The sequence below is a fragment of the Phalacrocorax carbo genome, chromosome 26 (genome assembly GCF_963921805.1).
Source record: "Phalacrocorax carbo chromosome 26, bPhaCar2.1, whole genome shotgun sequence".
In the NCBI taxonomy this organism is placed as follows: domain Eukaryota; kingdom Metazoa; phylum Chordata; class Aves; order Suliformes; family Phalacrocoracidae; genus Phalacrocorax; species Phalacrocorax carbo.
The window spans coordinates 1,007,137-1,028,317 of NC_087538.1; the positions used below are offsets into that span (position 1 = coordinate 1,007,137).

Sequence of the window (21,181 nt, forward strand, 5' to 3'; positions counted from 1 at the left end):
CACCAAAAGAGAGGCCTTGCTGCTGCCCCCATCTCTCCATCTGCTCCTTCCTTCTGCTCCTGTATCCCTGTGCCTTCGCTTGCCCTGACCTGCACACGTTTTAGAGCTCCTTAGGAGCCACATTAACTCCCCAAGCAGACAGGGAACGCACCCACAAGAGCAGAGAGTTTTCCACCAGCTTAGAGAGTGAAACGGGGTTGCAGAGAGAGCCAGCAAGCATAAAAGCCGGCACAAGGAAGGAGGCAGGACACTGCACCGGGGAGAAGGAGAGGGGATTTGCCCATCTCCATTCTGTGGCCGTAAGCCGTCCTGCTAGCTCATGCACGTGTCAAACCACACACTCACTTTGCAAGGAGAGCTGCAAGAAACCCCTTCGCTTTTAGAAAGGGCAGCACCCAAGGCACTCTCAGTCAGCTCTGGGCTCCCTCGTGCACGTAGAGGCTCACTCTCGCACGGAGGGAGGCTGAGGCTGACGGGCGTCATTCTTTCACTCAGCCAGATGTGGAAGCTAAAGTGATCTCAGGGAAGCGTTACTTGGTGGTCAGAGAAGGGACAGCATTGCCTGACACTGCTCGGGTCACATTGTCTAAGGAAAGAGGACAAAGAGTGGGAAGAAGCCAAAGAAGAAGAAATGGAAGAAAAACTATGCTCTGTTGAGAAAAACAGCATCCGCTTTGTTGAACAGCAGGGAAAGATCACAATTATAGAGCTTTTTGAATTACTATTCATGACTGGCTCAGTGACATTTTCCCCAGAAATACAGCCCCCAACAGCCCCGATCCCGTATCTGATGCAGACCACAGATTTCATTTCCCTTTACATGAACAAACCCAAACCCGAGACACATCAGCGTTTGACACTAGAGCCCCTTTACCCAGCTGCCTCCTGTGGTTATTCTCCAACACGACTATTCCTGCAGGCAGGAGCTGCAGTCCCTCTCCAACGCGGCCAAGCTAGCAAAAGCTCCTCAGGTCACTCCTGAAAGTGTGCTCTGTTGCACACTGCTTGGCGTACCTGGACAGGCGGGCGCAGGCGCCGAGTGTCTCAGGGCAGAGCGCACACGCAGCCGTCCCGACAGAGGCAGAGCCCAGGGAAGACAACGTTCCCAGCGCTCCCACAGCGCCGGCCCCTCGCAGCACCAGTTCCAGAGTCACGGAGTCACAAGGGAGAGAAAGGCCTTCCGGAATCCCTGGGGGCAGCTGGTCCAGCCCCTGCGCAGGCAGGGTCCCCCAGAGCAGGCTGCCCAGGGCCAGGGCCCGGCGGCTGCTGAACCCCCAGTGCTCAAACACACCCCTTGCAAACAGCCGCCCGACGAGGGGAGCTGCGGAAACGTTGGCAGCCCACGCGACAGGCCCCGGGGTTTGGGGACTCGCTCCCACCAACTGAAGTATCCTCTCCTCCACACCAGTAAAACACCACCCCACCAGCAGGGGCTTGTCACCATTCTTCCTCCAAAGCTCTGTCCGACGGCTCACTAGGCAGAAGACACAAAGTTAACGGAAGCCTGATTAAGTTCGTTTCACTGCCTTAAACCAGCAAAGCCCAGGCACGTGGAAGCAGGAAAACGAGCTGAAGCAGGCAGGGAATGAGGAGCCGCCCTCAGCAGAGCAGGACACGGCACCGTGTGCCCAAAGGCAGGTGACAGCTGCCAGCCAAGGCTGACACAGCCACCCTGACTGACGGGCCTAAGGCGGCACTTGAACCACCGCGCTCAGCCCCACACCCCAGACGGGGGGTCAGCGGTGCCGACAGGATTAAGTCCTGACTGACTCCCGACAACAGACGCTGACGCTGACTGACGCCAGCCAGCTGAGTGCGGGCAGGCGATGCTGGCCGACTGACGCTGGCCGACTCACTCTGGCCGACTGACGCACGGCTCGGGGCCTCCTTCTGCCCTCGCACCTGGGCATCACCCCTGATGGAGCTGGGCGGGCAGAGGGGTCCCTGGCGCGGCCACTCATACCTGTCGGGCAGAGCTCGGGAAGCTGGAGAGGCCCCTGACTAGCAGAGGCGCTACTTAGCGACACGGAGCCGCTACTTAACAGCAGCTGAAACATCAGTGTGCCCTCAGCACTCTGCCAGCGACGCTGAAGGACATTAACTCTATCCCAGCTACAACCGGCACAGCTCTGAAGTTTTTAACCACCTCTCCCGTGGAGAGGAGTGTGGATTAAATGCCCAGCTCCCCGTTGGCTGCAGACCACAGGAAGGCACCAGAGATGGCTCTATAATTTTGTGTGAGGGAAAGGGCTGCGGACAAACCAAACGCGTTCGATATCTAATACTGTAATCACCTGCGCAGTTAGGCTCTCTTCTCAAACTCCTCCTTCCACCCCTCAAGAGGATTTAACTACATACGTAAAAAGGGAAAAAAGCTTCCTGCCTTTTTTCCCTTTAAGTGAGAAAAGTCCTTTCCTGTTCAGGCTCTGCTTAAGTCTTAAATAGAGCTGGTGACAAAGTAATTCCCTGATCTCCTCTTTCTGCTTTCAGAAGATCAGGTGTGATGTTTTGAAGTAACAACCGTGGGAGCTGCACTTACATCCGTCACAGGAACTGTTTCCACAGCAGGCACTAACAGCGGCATCGGACATTGTATCTTCACAAATGAGACACAACAACTCATCTGGACTAGGATCACCAGAGCAGGATGAGGAGGAAGAAGAGGGCGATGGCTCCTCTGGCAAAAAGGGAGGCTTTTCCTTCTTTCCTCGCACAGGAGCTTCCCTGGAGGGGGAGAGGGCCTGGTGGGAGAGAAAAGTTTAAAGATGGCTCAAAGAAAACTTTTCCAAGCTTTGGATTTTATCAAAGGAAGAGAACAGGTGGAATTCTTCTCACTCCACATTCGCCTTCTAAAACATAGGCCTTCAGATTAAACTACTCTTCTAGAGCCACAAGACCAGAAGAGGGAGGGGGGAACAATTTTCCTGCTGCAGAACTCTCCCTTTCCTTTGACCAAGCAAGAAATTAGCTCAGACCAGAAAAATAACTTTTGGACAGCTAGAAATCAGGTGAAATGAATCCCACCTCTCCTTTGCCAGGCGGCAAATGTACATTGCAGGCGCAGCACCAAGTTAGTCTCCGATCAAGTTCGTCTCTGAGTGATTACATTTTAGAAAGGGAAGGAGCCTGTGTTACAGCTTCTCCAGAAGGAGATCCATGGCAGCAAAACAGAAGTGCTACCAAGCGCAGTTTAAAACAGCCGCTCCTCTCAGCACACAGGAGTGTTTTCTTAATTTACAGCAACAGGAAAAGTTCCGTCTCTTCCACACACGGGAGTTCATAGAAGTCAGAGGGGGGGGACATCTCAGCCCAGCGGCAATTTCTTACGTTTTGCAAGGAGCCTTTGCCACATCAAACAGAACCAAAACGACCTCTCCAAGAGAACGACTCCGCTACAAACACCACCAAAATGCTTTGCAGAAATACACGTTCTTAGCACAGCACAGGTTTAACCAGCTTCCAGGGGCATGAACACGGGGACCACCCTACTGCAACATGAGACAGTATCACAGATTTTAAGATTAAGACGCAATGACAGTGCTTCCTCCCCCGTCACTACAGGCGCTGGCCAGTTCGGTTGCATTGCCACTCACACTTCTGCGCGTGGTTTCTCTTGTTCACTGCTCGGTCAGTCCAATTCATTCCATACTTACGCAGGAAGAGCTGGCATCGCGTATTTCCCACTGCTTGTCAGCACGGCACCCTTTGGGTTGGGATCTTTCCCCTCCACCATGGAACTCCACGGAATTCCTCTGCTCTTTCTATCTCTGGGAACAGGCTCAGAAGTTTTGTCCTGCTAAGAAAAGAGGTGCAGACTTATCTCGTCTGAAGAACCACGTTTAAAATGACATTTCCATGAGTATTTGAAGCAGCAAAAGCCTCTCATCCTCTCATTTTACCCAGCATAAGTGTTGCTCAACTAAAATACTCCTTTGCCTCAGTGAACAGAGCCGGGATGTTCCAAAGGCTTGGGCAGGGTTTTGAACTCACTCGACATTCTTTGGCTTAACTTCAGGTTCCCTAAGGGCGAAATACCCCTCAGCTCACCATCCACTCGGAGAAGGGGCACAAACCCGCTCCTCCTCCAAAGCGCAGTGCAGGGTGAGAGCTTAATTCCCTGCTCTGGATCCGTCCCTGGGGAAACTCCTATTCGCCACCTGGGTACGAAGGTTGGATTCACGCCTCACGCACACACCTTCAGTGAGTAACGTTCAATGGCATGAATACTCAGCCAGAGGCTTGGGCAATTAAAACACGCAGCTATTCAATAGGTGGGGTCAGCAGCAACATCTTGGTTTTATACGAAATACTAAAAACCATGAACCGTCATTAAAGGACTTGAAAACTGAAAAAATTTCCAGCAATATTGAAATATAGACCTGCAAAAGACCGACATTTATCACTTTCCTGGTGTGAAGCAGTAGCTAGATATTATCTACACGTCTTGTCATCCTGGAACTGAGTGTTGCTGTCAAGCGTGCTTGCCAGTCTTGATTGCTAATTTAAACTGCTAGTGAGGGCTCTCCTGGCAGAGAGCAGTGCTTGTGTGTGCGTTTGGTGGCTCGCTTATGAAGAGGAGGCTCTTGGTGGTTTGTTAGAGAGAGGTCTTTGGTGGTCGTGGTCAGGGAGTGCTGGAGAGCGCCTGGCACGGTTATAACGCCACGCTGCCGGCGTACGGTCAGAGGGGCTCAGGGAAGGGCCCATGAGCGACCATCGGATACGGTGCAAGCAGTTCCTGGGCAGTGATCAGGAAATGGGGCAGTTGCCCAGAACTGCTACTTTTACTCTCTTCCCATCTCCCATCACTGGTTTTTTCTTTCTCTGTCTGACTCCCTGCCTGTATTTTCTAACTCCTCCCTGTCTGTCCTACAGCCTGTTGCTGTGGTCTCCTTTCTGTGAGGGACCCGTGTGAGCTGTGAGGCACCCGTGGGTGCCCTGAGGTGGAAGGCAGTCGGGTGAGCCGGGCTGCAGCACAGGGAGGGAGGGACAGACAGACAGACAGAGAGAGAGAGACAGAAGTGCCTGAGCTGTGCCATGTGCCTGGCAGTGCAGAGAGCAGGAACTGCGGTGAGTCCTGGGCCCTGGGGTCATGTCACCCCTCTCCCACATCCCAGTCCCTCCTGACACCCCCTCCCCTTTCCCTGTGTGGATTTGTGGTGGGATGCGTAGGTACATATCTATGTATGTGTGTATATGTATATGGTATTATACATAGACATATACATAATACAAATATTATAATTTCAAAATATTTATTTGTAAAAAAATAAATCTATTATTTATAAAAATAGAATCATATTATCTTAAATGTAAAAATACCCGTTTGTGGACATAAGCCATCCCCAGCCCAGCTCAGCCACCCGCGGGGTGGGCAGGGGATGCGTTAACCCCCCACCCTCCCTCCCTGCCACTGAGCAAATGCCCGCAGGCAGAGAGAGGCGCTGCAAAGCCAACACCCAGCTCTTTTAATTTAAATGAGTATTTTCTCCCCCGGAGTGCCCCAGGTCCTCTGTGCAAGCTTCTAACAGGGTCGCTTGGTCCTGCATGCTGTGTCTTCCCAGTCATCGTGCAAACTGTCAGCATGGCATGGAAGCAGAGTGGGAAAGGTGCCTGCAGAGGTCTCGGGCGTGAGCTCACGGGGGCTCTTAGTGAGCACAAGCGGGTGCTGAGAGCCTGCCCTGCTGGAGGGCCTCACGCTGCGTTTGCAGGCTGTCCTGGCACTGCCCCTGAGCCGCCTGCACAAGTTGAAGAGTTGGCTGGTGCCAGTGGGAGGAGGTGGGACTGGATGGGGGGAGCAATGGCTTCTCCTTACAGGAAAGGCTTGTCCAGGTGGGACCCTAGTTGCCACCTGCCCTGGGCCGGTGCCTTTCAGCCGCACCATCCCTTGCTTGTTCTTGGCGAGTTGCTGCACACCGAGAGAGGCCAGAGAGCTTCTTCAGGCAGCGCACCCAGCTCGCTGCCATGCAAGTGCTTCTCCACTGACGTGCTCTTGTGACCCGTGAATTCTCACGGCTGCTTCTCTGTTTGGTACCCGCAGGGTCCGACCGAAGGCACTGTCTGCGGTTCAGAGCCGAGCTGCTTGGCCAAATCAGTTCTTAATCCTGTGATGCTCATAGCAGGAATGAGAGCCAGGGCACCCTTCTCCATGTGAACGTAGTTTCTTCTCCTCCTTCCAGCCTGAAAACCATGTGGGAAAGTGCTGGCCCTTGCTGGGAAGTCGGGGACAAGCCTTCATCAAGCTGTCTGTGCCAATCCTTCCCAGAGCAGTCACCATGGACCACGTTTCAGGACAACGTTCCCTGGAGACAGTATCTGCAGAGCTCCAAAGGACGTGGCTGTCTACGTGAGTGGTTTCTCCAGAGTGGGGGGCTGGGGGTTGCACAGCGTTTCTAAGCTGGGGGTGAGTATGGGTCAAAGAGTCCAGCGGCCTCTGGCCTCCTCCTGGCTCGCAGAAGCAGCAAGCTCCTTGGAGCTGTATTGCGCTTCTGTCCAATATACTGTTTGAAAGGAAGGTTCTGGGGCATGATGGAACTCGGGGAGCTACAGGGAAGAGGAGGTGGCACAGCGCACTGTCCTAGCCCTTCTGGCTTTCAATCCCCGTGGGCATTTGTGACCCTCAGGTTACCCCCCTCCCCCTGGGAACATCTGCTCCTTCTCTGGGTGGCAGCCTAGACTCGCTGAGTAGGCAAGCGTGGCGTGCTACCTAGGTGCAGCTTCTTGTCTGCTCCTTGCGCTCGTCTTCCTTTGACTGCGTAGCTGAAATAAACCCGTGCTTCACCGACTGAAGTTCAGTCTTCCCACAGTGTGTGAGGCGCTCTGGTTTCTCCACCCCCGTGTTTCTCTTGGGCCTGAAGTAGGAACCTGAGGAGCAGGGAAGGCTCGTGGGACAGTTCACTTTCCGGGCAGTGCTGAATCGCAGTCAGACCTTGCAGCTGAAGGTACGGGGACAGAGAGGGAGGAGAACTGTAGGAGAGGAGGAGAAATGCGCTTGGCTGGGGAGAAGCTTCCCTGCCAAAGGGCTATAGGCAGCCCTGTCCTTGAGCGTGTGCCACGCTGGCCTTTCTTCTGCTTTAACTTCCGAACAGCGTGTGCCTGGAGAGCTGTTCTTTTTCTCTTTCCTTTTGGGTTTAAGCTTCAGTGCCTACAACCACCGCAGCTGAAGCTAAAACCACCTTGAGCGTCTGGACTGCAAGTGGCTACAAGTGGCCACATCCCGTAGTACGCACTACTCCTGGCCTGCTGGTGAAAGACTCGAAATCCTGGCCTTTCTGAGGCCTCTGTTGCTGCTGGTAGCGAGCAGTGACAGGGAGGCCATTCTGCTTCAGTGCCTTTCTAGAGAAGGCAACGAGACATTATACTAACAGCACGGGGTCTTGTGACTGTGGAAGCAGCCTAGAAGACCTTGCCAAACTGTTTGCTGAGGCTTCTGGGAGCTGCTTCTTCCTTTACTCTTCTTGCAGCCAAATGAGGTAGAGCAGGATCACACTGTCTTGACCACGAGAGGTGCAAGGACCTCGCAGGGCAGCCGGAAGGAAGGTGTTGACCGAGGCCGTCACCGCGGCACTGCTCTGTCGGCAGTCAAATGCTAGAGAGGAAAAGGCAGCTCCGAAGAGGGGGGGACGGTTCTGGGCCGGTGGGTTATGGGTAGCCGTAGTCGTTGGCTATGTCCATGCTGGCCTCCCTCTGCACACAAACGTGCAGCTGCCCGGTGACACCTGCAGGGCCGCCCGCTCCTGCTCCTCCTGGGCCAGCGTCTTCACACGCTCCCGCTGGGGCCGCTGCTCGGGTGTGATGGGCACTGACTGCTCCTGCTCCTCCAGCGGGGTGGGCGCAGCCGTGAGCCCCCCCAGGGCCCGAAGGACAGTGGGGAGTCGTTGGGAGGTTGTGGCGGCATGTGCAGCTGCTGCGGCAGCCCCTCCCGTGGGGTTTGGCCTCCGTGGGCGACAAGCACAGCCCGCTCGGCTGCTGAGGTTTGTCGGCAGACCTGGTGCGTGCCTTGCTGCTCGATGGTGCCGCCGGTGCCGTGTCCTTCTTGCCGTCAGCGGGGGCTTGAGGCATCCAGTGCTGCGCTGGGTCTCGGGGCTGCCATCAAGGAATTGGGTTCCGGGTTGGGTGGTTGGGGCATCAGCCCCACCACCTTCACTGTGTGCCCCAGCAGGTGGAAACTGTGGCTGGAGTTGAGCAAGGGCACCCTCAGGACGATGCGGAGCATCCTCAGCGCCGGGTGGGGATGCTGCTCCTGGGGACTCTGGTTCCAGGCTGCGGTGGGGATGCCGGCAGCGGCGCAGGGTCAAGGCGGTGGGATCAGAGGTGGCACCCAGTGGGCCTAGGACTGGCACCATCAGGGCGGGCAGAGGGGACTCCCGTGTCTCACTGGAGCGGTGAGCGTGTCTGCTGCGCCTTGCCCCTGCGCCCACTGCTCCGCGGCTTCCTCCCGGGCCGGGGCCTCCTGGGGCCTCCCTGGGGTGCTGCAGGGGCGTGCGGCCCAGTGCTGCCGGGAGCTGCGGGGCCCGGCTGGGCCCTGACACCGGCTGTGCTGGCACCTGGCAATGCTGTGTGTTCCCTGGAACGTATCGCAGCCCCCGGGCAGCGGGGGGCCGTAGCTTCCAGCACGGGTCTGTGGGACTGGAGCAGTTGAGGGTCACAAGGCTGGGGTGGGGCGTGGGGTGGGAGTCCCAGAGCAGCAGTTCAAGGCCTCCGTGCTGTGGTGTCTGGGTGGGCCGCTGCATTAAACCTTTCTTCTCCGCCCCATGAAGAGCCTTTGCCTTCTGGCTTCCTCTCGGGTCCTACGTCTCTTGGCAGGCACGTTGGTGGTATTGGATGCTCTGCGCTTGCTGCTTCCCACCCGCAGCCCGCTGCCACCTGCACTGCCCTGTCGCCGTCCAGCTTTCCCTTGGCCTGCTTGCCGCCCGCTTCTCCCCATCGGGGCCCCTCTTGGCAGGACACAACGCCCGGCGGCAGCAGCAGGTGGGTCGGACCCATCCGAGGCTGCCTCCGCAGCGCCGTCTCCACCAGTTGGGCCATGTGGGGCTGGTGACACTGGGGGTGCTTCTGGGGAGCTGGGCAAGGGACTCAGCATTGGGAACTGCAGGACGCTGAGCAGGGGACTGTCTGGAGGGGCCTGCAGGGGATCGTTCTGGGGACTGTCCACAGGACTGACCTCAGAAGTCTCCTCTGCCGTCTCCGGAGGAGCCTGCAGGGGATCGTTCTGGGGACTGTCCACAGGACTGTCCTCAGAAGTCTCCCATGCAATCTCCGGAGAGCTCTCTTCGGATGTGTCCAACGGCCGCCACCAGGTGGGGAGGACTTCCGACACCTCGCCCTGGTTCCCCTTGGTGTCTTGCAAGGGGGAGGCTGGCACCCCCCAGAAGGGGTCGGCATCCCCCAGCATCCCCGATTGCAGGTGGCGTTTGCACCAGCCGCCCTCCGCCTCGTACTCCAGGTCAGGGTCTTCGCTGCAGGAGGCAGTGGTGTCCAGGCTGTCGGGGACATCGGCGAGGATATTTTCACCGTCCACCAGCATCACTGCTGCCAACTTCTCCACCTCGCAGCCGCCCTCTGCCCTGTACTCCAAGAGGTGGGGGAGCTTGTTAAGGGAAGTTGTTAAGTCGAGGACATTGGGGATGGTGTCCCCGCCATCCACCAGCCCCGCCGCCACCAGTGGCTCCTTGGGGCAAGCTGCCCTCCGCCACATACCCACAGAGGTCAGGGTGCTCATCAAGGGCCTCGCCAGTCACGCTGGGGACACTGGTGGTCAGGGTGGTGTCCTCACTGTCCCCTAGCCCTGCCACCACCGCATGGTCCTGGGGGCAGGCGCCATCTGCCGCGTACATGGAGAAGTCGTGGAGGTCATCGAGGAAATCGGCGCTGATGAGGCTGTTGGGGAAAGGAAGGCCATTAGGGATGGTGTCCTCGCTGTCCCCCAGCCCTGCTGCCACCACTTGCTGATGGGGGCAGCCGCCCTCTGCCACGTACTCGGAGAAGTCAGGGACCCGGCTGAGGAAGCTGGTGAAGTCGTCGACGTCGTCGACAGAGACCTCGCCGTCCCCCAGCCCCGCCGCCGCTGCTGGCTCCTTGGGGCAGCCGCCCTCCGCCACGTACTCGGAGAGGTCGGGGAGCTCGTGGAGGAAGGCGGCGAGGCTGGGGCTGTCAGGCCCATCGGGGAGGCTGTCCTCGCTCTCCAAGGTGTTGAGCCAGGAGAGCACCAAGCTGGCCATGGTGTCCTCTGCCAGCTCAGGACAGGCCTCAGCGAAGGCCTGTGGCCCCTGCTCGGGCAGGTCGACGGGCTTCTCTGGGGCTGCCGGGGTGGTCTCCACTGCTGAAAAAGCAAAGAGATCCAACCCAAGCGCGGGGTGATGCAAGCTTTCCTTGGCTCAGGGCAGCTGCCCGCGGGCTCTGCCACCCCCCAGAGCTCACCTTTAGGCTCCATCCTGGTTCTGCAGGTCGGCAGAGCCAGGCCGGTCTGGTGGGGGCTGGCAGCAGGGACACTGTCCTCGATGGCCACCACTTCCTTCTTGAAGCCCTCCGATGGCTTCTGGATGCTGCCAGGCAGGGTGTGGAGCACAGGGTGCTCCTGGACCCAAGGCTGAGCCGTGGGGCAGCACGGTGGTGGGTCGCCAGTGTGGTCAGGGGCGCGTAGCAGGCAGGAGCCCGTGGGGTCCATGGGCTCTTGCTGGTCCAGGGTCCGTGGCCCCATCCCCCTCGGCTGGTGGGGCACCAGCACTGGTCGGAGAAGCACATCTGATGTGCGCTGTAGACAGGACTGCTCTGTGTCAGGGTGTGAGCTTTCCACCAGAGACGAAGGATTTCTGGCTTGGTGGGGAGTCTGGGGCGGTGAGTGGTTTGCTGTTAAACTCCAATCTCCCCAGTTAGTTTAAATCCTTAAAGCGTGACTTGCAGTTTGGCCACACAAAGTTCTGTGCTCTTGGCCTGTCGCGGGAGGCAGCGGCAAAGGCAGGGTGACTCGGGGCGGCTCACGGCAGGTGAGGAGGTTTCCTGACTGCTCTTAGCTGCCCTGCTGCAAGAGACTTGCTCACTCTTTTTCTTACAACCACCTTGCTACTAGTAGAACATATTCTATGAGTGATCATGAAGCACTTCCATCAAAACGTTGCCCTGTGCCTAGTGCGGGACCCTGACGGCCGCGTCCCGTGTGTCACGCGCTCGTGCTTTTCCTGCTGGCAGAAGGTACTGGAACATGTTCTCAAAGAGTTCCCGTGCCTGGGACTGGCAGTGCAGCCGATTCCACTGCCCGGCCTTCAGAGCATAACCTTTCCCCACAGCAGGCCCATCTGTATAACTTGTATTTCCTTGTCAGCGCTGCCCTTGAATGCCCTTGTGATTTGTCTCAGATCGCATCGTACTAACCTGTGTGAGTAGTCTTGACCTCAGTGTATTGGGCTTTTTTCCCCTGTGATTTATCCTGTCGATACCCCGGCGTCCCTTTTTGTTGGTGACCTCGTAGGCATCTGAAGGGCAAAGGATTCTCCCTTTGCTCTGCTGTGAGATCCAAAGCTGCCCTGAGCGCCGTTTTGTTCAGGAGAAGAGCTGCAGGAGGTGGACGGGAGGTTATTCACGGCAACCTGATGAAACTTCTGTCAGTCTCAGAAATGTCTCTGGCTGTCAGGAGTCTCTTTTTGCACGTTTTTCTTTATTTAGAGTGAAGAATGCGAGACCTCGCGGCTCAGGTAACGAGCCGCCTGCTGCAGTTTCCCGAGGTGACCATTCAGGCTCTTGGGGAAGATGAGACCACCCGAGGGTCTGTGCTGCGTGGGCGGTTTTCCAGAGGTGAGCCTTTTCCTTGAAAGTGGGTCTTGCTGTGAAGTTGTTACTGCCTGGAGGTGACCTGAGGCACGGGGTCACAGCATCAGCTGTGTCAGGTTGGTGCTGCTCAGGTGCCTCACGTTTTGAGAGAACAGAAAGGGTGAGCTATGGAAAAAACGATGATTTAAGTACTGTACTGTGACACATATCGGCCATCAGTGGCTCACCCTCCATGCTAATCTTTCAGTCTCTTGGACCAGTACGTTCCCGAAGCAGCCCTCGAGAAGACAGGCTGTGTTTTACTTAAATCAAAACTAATTGATGCTTAATTAGTGAATCAGTTTCTTAACCCAGAAAGCCAAAAGGATAAAGAACTCTCCCTAAGCATCCTTCTCATCTCAAAGACAGAGACAGGTGTTTTTGAAATATATTCACACAATATTTACATACTATAGACACAGCACAAAATGTGCTGCTTGCTTTTTTAAAATCCCAAAGTACTGACTTTGTTGCTTTCTTGGAAAATTGAATTTTCAAAAGGCTGGGTTGGCCAATAAATTAGGAAGAAGTAAAACCAAGGTCAAGGTTAACAGTATGGGCATGTAAAGAGAAAGAGGTTAAGCTGTGCGGCCTGTCAACGAAGGGGAGGAACACCTTTGGAAAACAGCTGAATTTGTGCTGGCTGAAGGCAGCGGATCCCATTAAGGCCCATGTGGAGTCTGACTCACAAAGATCTTGTCGGAGCACGTCAGATGACACCGCGGGTGCCCAGGGCGTGTCCGTGGGGGCGTGGATGTGTTGTGAGGTCACAGACCCCGCTGTGCCACGCCGTGTTGTGCAGTGCTGTGCCGCAGGCACCGCTCCAGCAGTGCCAGCTGTGGCAGCAGCATGGTGCAGGCGCGGGGGGCCGCGGCCCCCACCCACCTATTTATCCTGCTCCTGATGGCCCTGCAAGCCTGGCAGGTCGGGGCTGCTCCGTGGCGAGCGTGGGGATTAGGTAGGTGGGCAGGCAAGGTCCAGCCCCAACCCTGGCAGCGTGGCACAGCGCCCACGGCTGCTCGGGGTGACAGCGGGGCTGGGGTGGTGGTGGGGCAGGGCTGGGAGAGCAGCAGGGCCAGGCTCGGGCAGGTGAGTCGTGGGCAGGTCCACGGGCAGCTGGAGGCAGACGCTCCCCGGGGAGGCGCAGGGGTGCGTGGCCACTGCAGGGGCATTTTCCAGGTGAACGGTGGGGTCAGGAGCAGTGCCACGGGGTGAGAAGCTGCTGCTAGAGCTGGCCCTGTGCCGCCCTGCCCCAGGGCAGCCTTCCCCCAGCCTGCACGTTGGGGCTGGAGTGGCTCTGCAGAGGCCAGGCAATAGCCCGTGGGAGCGCTTCTCCTCCAGGCTGGTGACAGTCGTGCCGGGAGCCGTGGCTCTGCCGCTCCTGGCTGGGTCCTGGCTTTCAGCTTCAGGCACCTCTGTCCTTGGGAGATGCCCGCTTGGGAAGGTGGGAGCATTCCTGCTCTAGCCCTGCAGTGCTCTCCTTGGGTGAACCCAGGTCCCCATGGGACACAGAGCCCCAGCCCACAGCCCGGGGCACGATGCTCTTGAGGGGAAGGGAGGGACGAGTGCCATGGAGCAAGCCTGCGTTTGAACTGCATTCACTGCTGTTCAGAACTGAAGGAGTGCCTTAAAATAGTTCATGGGAGCTTCTCTGTCCTGTGTTTACAGACATGGCTGGAGGCGATGGATATCCAGCTTCCCGTCTGGGTTCCCGGGCTGACACGCTGGGATATCGCATGGGTACGTCATGGCTTTTGACTTCCTTGGAGAGCTGCCAGCTCAGAGCCCAGATGTGAGCGAGACATCTCTTGCAGGCGTGACAATATAGGCCGTGTGTGCCACGTGGTTACACGATCCCCTCATACGTTCTCCTCTTCAGTTCTGACAGTGAATATCCCAATGTGTGATGGGAACTTCTTGTGGGGGTTTGGTTGCAGGTGTGGGTACAGGGAGGGCGTTTCCAGCTTCTGGGCTGGATCCCGCGCTGGAGCTCCCCTGGCATCGCAGGGGTGAGTAGTCAGTCTTGACTGCCTGCACAGACTAAGCACTCTGTTTCAGTATTTTATCAGAGAGAAATTTAACATGCTACTTTCTGTTAAGGTCCCCAAAGAGCAAAGTATGAAGCTGAAACAGGCAAATCTTCCCAGCGGTCTTCGGAAGTCCTGAAGGAAATCCTGAAGGACCTGGACAAGGCAGCGCTTGGTGGGTATATATCACTCTTAAGCAGAAGACTTGGGAAGCTGAGGGTTTGATGCCTGTCTGGCCCAGCCATAGCTACGCAGCAGGAAGGGATTGATCAGAGCCTCACTGCGGTGACTATCAGTTTCACGCCTTGCAGGCGCTGGTGAGCCACAGAGTGGCCCAGAGCCTCTGCTGCCAGTTGTGGTTCAAGCTGAGCCCCAGGGAGAGCTGCTGCCCCAGTTATACCCCTAGCGGTCAGAGCTGGACTGGGCAGAGGTTGGTATCCAGCTGTCAGGGATGGGCAGCGCTCACGCCTTGAATGCGTGAGGGACTTGCCGAGGAGCTGATTCCTGACAAGCCGCGAGAGGGCCGGCACCCTGCCAGTCACCGGAGGGGAGAGTGCCCTTGGCCGGCAGAGAGGGTGCGCAGGCAGCTTGGGGTGGCTGAGACCGGCAGGCTTTGCCTGCGCTGCAGGCAGCCCCTGGCCAGGATGGGAGCAGCCCCAGCTTCACAGCCGGTCCAGCCCCGCTGTTCTCCTTGATGGCCGAGGACTCTGAGTGACCCCCTGGAGTCAGGGACAGGTGGGAGCTGGGCGGGCAGCTTGAGGCGGGACGCCCACCTTGAAGGCAGCTAAAATGAGGGGCTGCGAATTCAGTCTCGCATGGTTTGGCTGTCTGTTTCCAGTTGTGTTTTAGATACCTCGGCTGTGGTTTTCCTCGTGTCTTGGGGGACTGTGGGCTCTTCACCGCCACACAGGAAAGTGCCCAGAACATGGTTGCAAGAGCTTGCGGTTCAGCCCACCACGTGTGCCTGATAGCCTTACCGTGTGATGGAGTTGGCACGGTGGGACGTGCTTCTCAGAAGGGCTCTTTCCACGGCTGAACCTGCTACGGCACCTTCCTGCCCTCTCTGAAGGGAGTCATGTACCGTTGTCCTGCCCTTTGCCCGAAATGCACTCAGTGGAATGTGAACAAGATCGCATGCAATCCCCTAGCCTTTCAGCAGGTTGGGATTTGCTGTCTGTTTACATCTAATTATGCCTAATTAAACTGACCCGCTTTCTTTCTAAAGAGATGGACCGTGAGACTGCGGAGAATGAGGCGCTTCAGGAAGGAGGCAGTCACGCGGTGCCAGTCTCTGATGACAGAAGAGGGGCAATTCAGTCAGTGGAGGTGCCAGGTAATTGCTGTCCTTTGGTCATCCAGGGCCACAGGTCAAAATCTCTGCGTGTCTGCAGGCTCTTCCCCGAGTTCTCGCTACTGCACACCATGTCAGCAGCCAAACTCTTAGTAGAGAGCAAGTGTTCTAAAGAAGGCAGGAGCAGCTCTGAGAGGGTGACTCCCATCTCTGGGGTGTGAAGGTTATTGCCGTCAGCGTGCCAGAGACACACTCGCTCCTAACCCTCTGCTGATGGCCTCGTGAGTGTTCCCAAAGGGTCAGAGCGAGCCCCCAGGCAGCAGCTCTAGCAAGCCTTGCAAAGCGGAGGTGGGTGAGCACAAAGGAAAGTGTGTGCAGACGTGAAGGATCACCAAGAAGGGGGAGCAAACCCGTGACACTGGGAAAACTGGATTATGGCCATGCCAGAGCGTAAGCAAAGCTGCGAGGAGAAAGAGAGGCTCCAGAGTGTGTTGATTTGCAACGACCTTGGGAGCTTCCTTTGCTTCTCCTGAAGCCAAGGAGATGTCGCAGCCCCAGGATGTTCCGTGGCTCAGAGATGCTACCAAAGCGAGAATGAGCATCTCCTGGCAATGTCAGGCCTCCTGCGAGATGAGCAGTAGTGTGCAGGACACACTAACACACAGAATCCTTCCTCCAGGCGTGGATGGCACGAGAAACAGAAATGCTATGGATCCAAAAGCTTTCCAGAAGTACTGCATAGAAGGCTCCGTGGCGGTCGTGGGCTCCATATTGCTTGGGATGGTTTTCTGTTGTGTGATCCGCCTGTGGAGGAAGAGAAGGCGGTGAGTTGGTGGCGGGGGGCAGGTGCAGCCAAACTGCTGCGTTAGATGGCTGCTGTTAGCCACGAAGCATTTTGAGGTAGGGTATTCTGGCGTGCCGAGTTAGTTACTGGCCAAACAGGACTGAGGTTTCTGCTGTGAGATGTTCTAACTGTCCTCTCAACCCATGGGCCCTCTTTTCTGAAACGTGTCCTTACTGTTGCAAGTATTAGTTAAAAGTGACCCTGCCTGGACAAGAGCAGACCCAGCAACAGACGTAGGCAGAGCAAAGTCAGGCAGGAAAACAAAGAGGGATGGCGTTGCCGCAGAAAGTGAGAATTGCAGTAGCGACATCTCCCTGCCAGGGAACCCAGCAGCAGAAATCACCCTGTGAGGTGATGCTGTAATTTCCAGAGGTTCACCTTGGCCAGGGTATCCCAGCAAGCCAGGCTGTGGTGAGCAACCTTCCCAGCTCTCAGCTCATGGGAGCAGAGCCCCAGCCGAGGGGCGCGGGGTGCCCCGTTTTCTGCACAGAGCTCTCTGTGCCCACAGCTCCCACGTGCAGCCGGGTGCCCGCATGCCATGGGGCGCGCAGCTCTGCCCCGCCACCCACCCAGCACCGCAGCCGTGGCGGGGCCTCAGCAGCCTCCTCTCTCCGCAGGCGCCTCGCCGCAGCTTCGAGAGCCCGGCCCGACACCAGCAGCTGCCCCTCACACCCGGACACCTGGACTGCCCACCCCAGCACCTCCAAGAGCTGGACCCAACACCAGCAGCCGTCACGTGTGCCTGGAAAAGCGGCCCACCAGCCACGGAGCACCGGCGGGGAACCAGCCTCCACCAGCCCGGACGGCCGCCCGGCCCGCCCGCCTCCGCCCCGGCCCAAATGGCTGTCCAACTCAGCCAGCCAGGTGTTGCGGGACCGGCCCAGCACCCTCCGGGCCCCGGAGAAACGGCAACCACCCCCTCGCCCCCCAAGCCCATTTCTCCAGCCCTCCTGCAAGGGCCTGGGGCAGTCCCGCCAGGATATGGATTTGGGGAGCGACGGTGAATGCGAGGGCCAATAGGGGAGTGACAACAAATACGATTTCCTTGGATGACAAGGTCACACACCTAGTTGGCCAAGAGAAGCCAGCTGATGTGATCTTTCTGGATTTCAGTAGAGCTTTTGATACTGTCCCTCACAGTCTCCTCCTGGGCAAAATGTCCAGCACACAGCTGGATAAACGCGTAATGCGGTGGGTGAGCAATTGGCTGGGGGGTCGGGCTCAAAGGGTTCTCGTCAGTGGGGTTACATGGGGCTGGTGGCCAGTCACTAGCGGGGTTCCACAGGGATCCATCTTGGGGCCGGTACTCTTTAATCTCTTTGTAAATGACTTGGATGCAGGACTTGAAGGAACGCTAATTAAGTTTGCTGACGACAAACTTGGGAGGAGCTGTTGACACTCCCGAGGGCAGAGAGGCCCTTCAGAGGGATCTGGACAGACTGGAGAGCTGGGCAACCACCAACCATATGAAGTTCAACAAGGCCAAGTGCTGGGTTTTGCACGTGGGGCATGGCAAGCCTGATGTACAGACAGCCTGGGGAATGAGAGGCCGGAGAGCAGCTCTGTGGGGAGGGACCCGGGGGTTCTGTCATGAGGCAGTCATGGCGCCAAGCCTGGCGATGTTCAAGAAGCACTTGGCCAACCCCCTCAGAGACGTGGTGTGAATTTGGGGTTGTCCTGTGCAGGGACAGGATGATCCCGGACTTGATGATCCTTGTGGGTCCCTTCCAACTCAGAACATTCTGTGTTTCTATGATTCTGTAACACACTCCTGAGCAACAGCTTCAGGGGTCAAGCGTAAATTTCAGCAGAATGGCACAGCAATAAATAGAGGTCAGTAGCACAATTGTCCGCGTTGTAACAGCAGCAAAACCAGGGATTCAGCAGTTTGGGGCCAAACTTCCTATCGGGGCAAGCAGGGGTGTGGATGCCCATGGTGTCAATAAACGACAGAGCGGCAGAAAGCTGCTATCAAGCCGTAACGGAGACAGCGTCTGTTCTGGTTCGGGCTGGGATGGAGTTAATTTTCTTCCTCGCAGCCCATACGGTGCCGAGTTTTGGATTTGTAACCAAAGCGGTGTTTCAGCCATTGCTGAACCTGCTTCCATGGCACGGAGGCCTACTCTGTTCACCCGCCGCCCTGCCACGGCCTGGCCTCCCCCCACCAGGCTTGGGGCGGCTGCACCCCGCTGGGGCCGGCAGTGCCGCAAGGTTTCGGGGGTGCTGCCTGGTGTGGGGAAAGGTGCCCGGTTTGGGGCTGTTTCTGCGTTTGGCGGTTCCTTGTGGGCTTGGGGGACTCTTGGCAGGTTTAAGGTGTGCCCCTGGGTCTGGGGGTGTTTGTGGGTTTGGAGGTCGCCGACAGGTTTTGGGGGGTGTGCCTGGGTCTGCTGGTTGCTGCCAATTTTGGGGGAAACTTGAGGATTTGGGGGCGTTGCTGTGTCAGGTGCCTGCTGCTAGGTCTGGTGGGTGCAGCCAGGTGTGGGGCGCCTCTGGATTTAGGGTTTGTTCCCGGACTGGGGCAATGCTACCAGGTGTAAGGGTTCTTTTGGGTTTGGCGGTTGCCGCTGGGCTGACAGCAGCCTCTGTTCCGGTGGACACAAGCCCTGTCCCTGCAGCAGCGCCAGCAGTGCGTCTCGTAAGGCGCTGGGCACTGCTGTGGTCACGCTGCGCTCTCTGGCTGGTTGTTTCGGCTACACGGCCGCACGGCTGGCCTCCCTTGAGAGGCGCTGGGGTGCCACCTCAGGTGGATTTCACTTGCTGTGTTTGAGGGGAAACTGTGTCCCTCATGCTCAGAGTGCTTTAGGATAGCACACACCATGCCGGCTGCTCCGTCCTGGTAGTAACCAGTGTGTTTCTGTTGGTGGTTTCGTTGCGCCGTTCCTTCTTCTGAATCTCTGATGCGGATCGCTCGGGGCCATTGGTGGAGGCTGATTTTTGCACCGTGCCTGCTGTGTTGCTTGTCAGTGGTGCAGGAGGGGAGCCGGGCAGCGCTGCCCCACTGCTGCCCCACTGCTGCCCCACTGCTGCCCCACTGCTGCCCCACTGCTGCCCCACTGCTGCTTGCTGGGGTAGCCGTGGAGGAAAGAGGCTTGAGGAAGTCCCTTCCTAAGTCCAGCGGAAGCTCAAGAGGTTTTCTGCCAGTGGAGTTCCTGCTCTGGATGAGGTTGCTGCCAAGCACTGACTTTGTGCAGCCTGTGCTCCTGTTGACTTGCTGCTCTGTGTCACAACGGGGTTTGTCCGGCAACCGTCTGGTGAACAAGGCTTCCGTGGTGCTTCGCTGTGTGGATATTCCAAACCAGGAGAGGGGCGCAAGTTAACATTTTTGGGGTGAGTTGAGCTTTTTAAGTTTTGGAGCTGACCGGTCCAGCAGAGTTGTGCTTAGGAAACCACACATCTGGTATTTGAGGGCTTGTTGCACCCAGAAATCAAGCAGGCTGCATCTGTGTGACTCTAGGGCTTGTTCTGCACGACGAAAGCTAAAGTGCGGCATACGTCATTAACTCCTGGGCTGTGGGTTAGGCTAGATGAGCCACAGCTACAAGCCGTCCCACCTCAGCATCTTCTCTAGTGTGCTTAGGAGATGAAGCTGTGCCTTGCTGTTGAACTTGGTTTAAACCCAGACTAGACCATGAGTTATTAGTGAAAGCCTGATTGCTGGTAGTTTGACGCTGCAATTGTAATGTTAATAGGCAGGGAGAGAAGGATGCGGGAAGCAGGTGTGTGACTTCTGTGAACAGCGACAGCACAGGCGTGTGTGACCCTAGGAATCCAGGGCACAGCAAAGCCTTTGCTTCTGATCCAGCCTATTGGTCTCAGAGGAGCTTCCTAAAGGACGAGAACGGCATGCTCATCTCCGCAGGATCCAGCAGTTCCGTGGGCCAGGTAAGCCTTGAGTCAAAGAACCAGCTGGAAGCAGCTGTCACTGATACGCAGCTGGAGGCCGGTCAGTTCCTTTATCTCCCGTTACTAACATTCATGTCAGCGTAACGCAAAAGACCGGCATTTATCACTTTCCTGGTGTGAAGCAGTGGCTAGATTTTATCTACATGTCTTGTCATCCTGGAACTGAGTGTTGCTGTCAAGCGTGCTTGCCAGTCTTGATTGCTAATTTAAACTGCTAGCGAGGGCTCTCCTGGCAGAGAGCAGTGCTTGTGTGTGCGTTTGGTGGCTCGCTTATGAAGAGGGGGCACTTGGTGGTTTGTTAGAGAGAGGTCTTTGGTGGTCATGGTCAGGGAGTGCTGGAGAGCGCCTGGCACGGTTATAATGCCTTATGGGGTGGATGACACTGGGGATGCAGCCGGGGTCTGACCAAAAGACTCAGCAGTGGGATCTGCAGGGGGCTGAGCAGGGGACTCTCTGCAGGACCCTGCAGGGGCTCCTTCTGGGGACTCTCCACAGGCCTGTCCTCTGAAGTCTCCTCTGCAGTCTCTGCAGAGCTCTCCTCAGAAGTGTCCAAGGGCAGCCAGGTGGGGAGGGCTGCCGCCATCCCACCCTGGTTCCCCTTGAGGTCCTGCAAGGGGGAGGCCGGCCCCCCTGAGAATGGTTCATCGTCCCCAGCATCACTGCTGCCAGGTGTTCCTCAGGACACTTGCCCTCCGCTCCATAATCCAAGACACTGGGGACTTCACTGAAGGAGGCGGTGGTGGCAAGGCTGTCAGGGACATTGAGGAGGATGGTTTCTCCAACCACCAGCATCACTGCTGCCCACTGCTCCACATCACAGGTGCCCTCTGCCCTTTACTCCAAGAGGTGGGGGAAGCTTGTTGATGGAGGTTGTCAAGTCGGGGATATCGGGGATTGTGGGGACACCATCCACCAGCCCCTTGCCTCCACTCGCTCTTTGGGGCAGCTGCTCTCTGCCACATACCCAGAGAGGTCGGGGAGCTCATTAAGGGCCTCGCCAGTCACGCTGGGACCACTGGTGGTCAGGATGGTGTCCTCACTGTCCCCTAGCTGTTCCACCACCACTTGGTCCTTGGGGCAGTTGCCCGCTGCCATGTACCTGGGAAGTCATGGAGCTCACTGAGGAAACTGGTGCTGGTGCGGCTGTTGGGCAAGTCTAGGAAATCAGGGACGGTGTCCTCGCTGTCCCCCAGTCCCGCTGCCACCACTCTGTCATCAGGGCAGCCGCCCTCTGCCACGTACTCGGAGAGGTCAGGGAACTTGTGGAGGTAGGCAGCCAAACTGGGGCCGTCAGGGACACCAGGGACACGTCCT

General features: G+C 57.2%; 2 protein-coding genes and 1 long non-coding RNA gene across 4 annotated transcripts in view; 2 read left to right on the forward strand and 1 right to left on the reverse strand.

The window, feature by feature from the left end:
• The window catches only part of LOC135317687 (uncharacterized), a 273,809-nt gene extending 255,905 nt beyond the window's left edge, over window positions 1-17,904 (forward strand). Inside the window, exons 2-6 of one of the 2 annotated variants that reach the window (XR_010376418.1) lie at window positions 13,471-13,542; window positions 13,903-14,004; window positions 15,055-15,162; window positions 16,582-17,487; window positions 17,618-17,904. Coding sequence is in view for 1 of the 2 variants with exons in the window: in XM_064474114.1 (XP_064330184.1) it covers window positions 13,471-13,542; window positions 13,903-14,004; window positions 15,055-15,162; window positions 15,800-15,944; window positions 16,582-16,984 (830 nt within the window). In the remaining variant the exon portion in view is untranslated. Of the gene's footprint in view, window positions 1-13,470; window positions 13,543-13,902; window positions 14,005-15,054; window positions 15,163-15,799; window positions 15,945-16,581; window positions 17,488-17,617 lie in introns of those variants that run through there. The other variant, XM_064474114.1, reaches the window with a different exon arrangement.
• LOC135317692 (uncharacterized) overlaps window positions 3,712-21,181 on the reverse strand; it is a 177,500-nt gene continuing 160,030 nt past the window's right edge. The window contains exon 3 of the long non-coding RNA XR_010376419.1: window positions 3,712-3,796. This is a non-coding gene — a long non-coding RNA (uncharacterized LOC135317692). The remainder of the gene's footprint in view (window positions 3,797-21,181) is intronic.
• Window positions 19,465-21,181, forward strand: part of LOC135317688 (uncharacterized) — a 123,494-nt gene continuing 121,777 nt past the window's right edge. The window contains exon 1 of the mRNA XM_064474116.1: window positions 19,465-19,846. The gene's annotated coding sequence lies outside the window, so the exon portion shown is untranslated. The remainder of the gene's footprint in view (window positions 19,847-21,181) is intronic.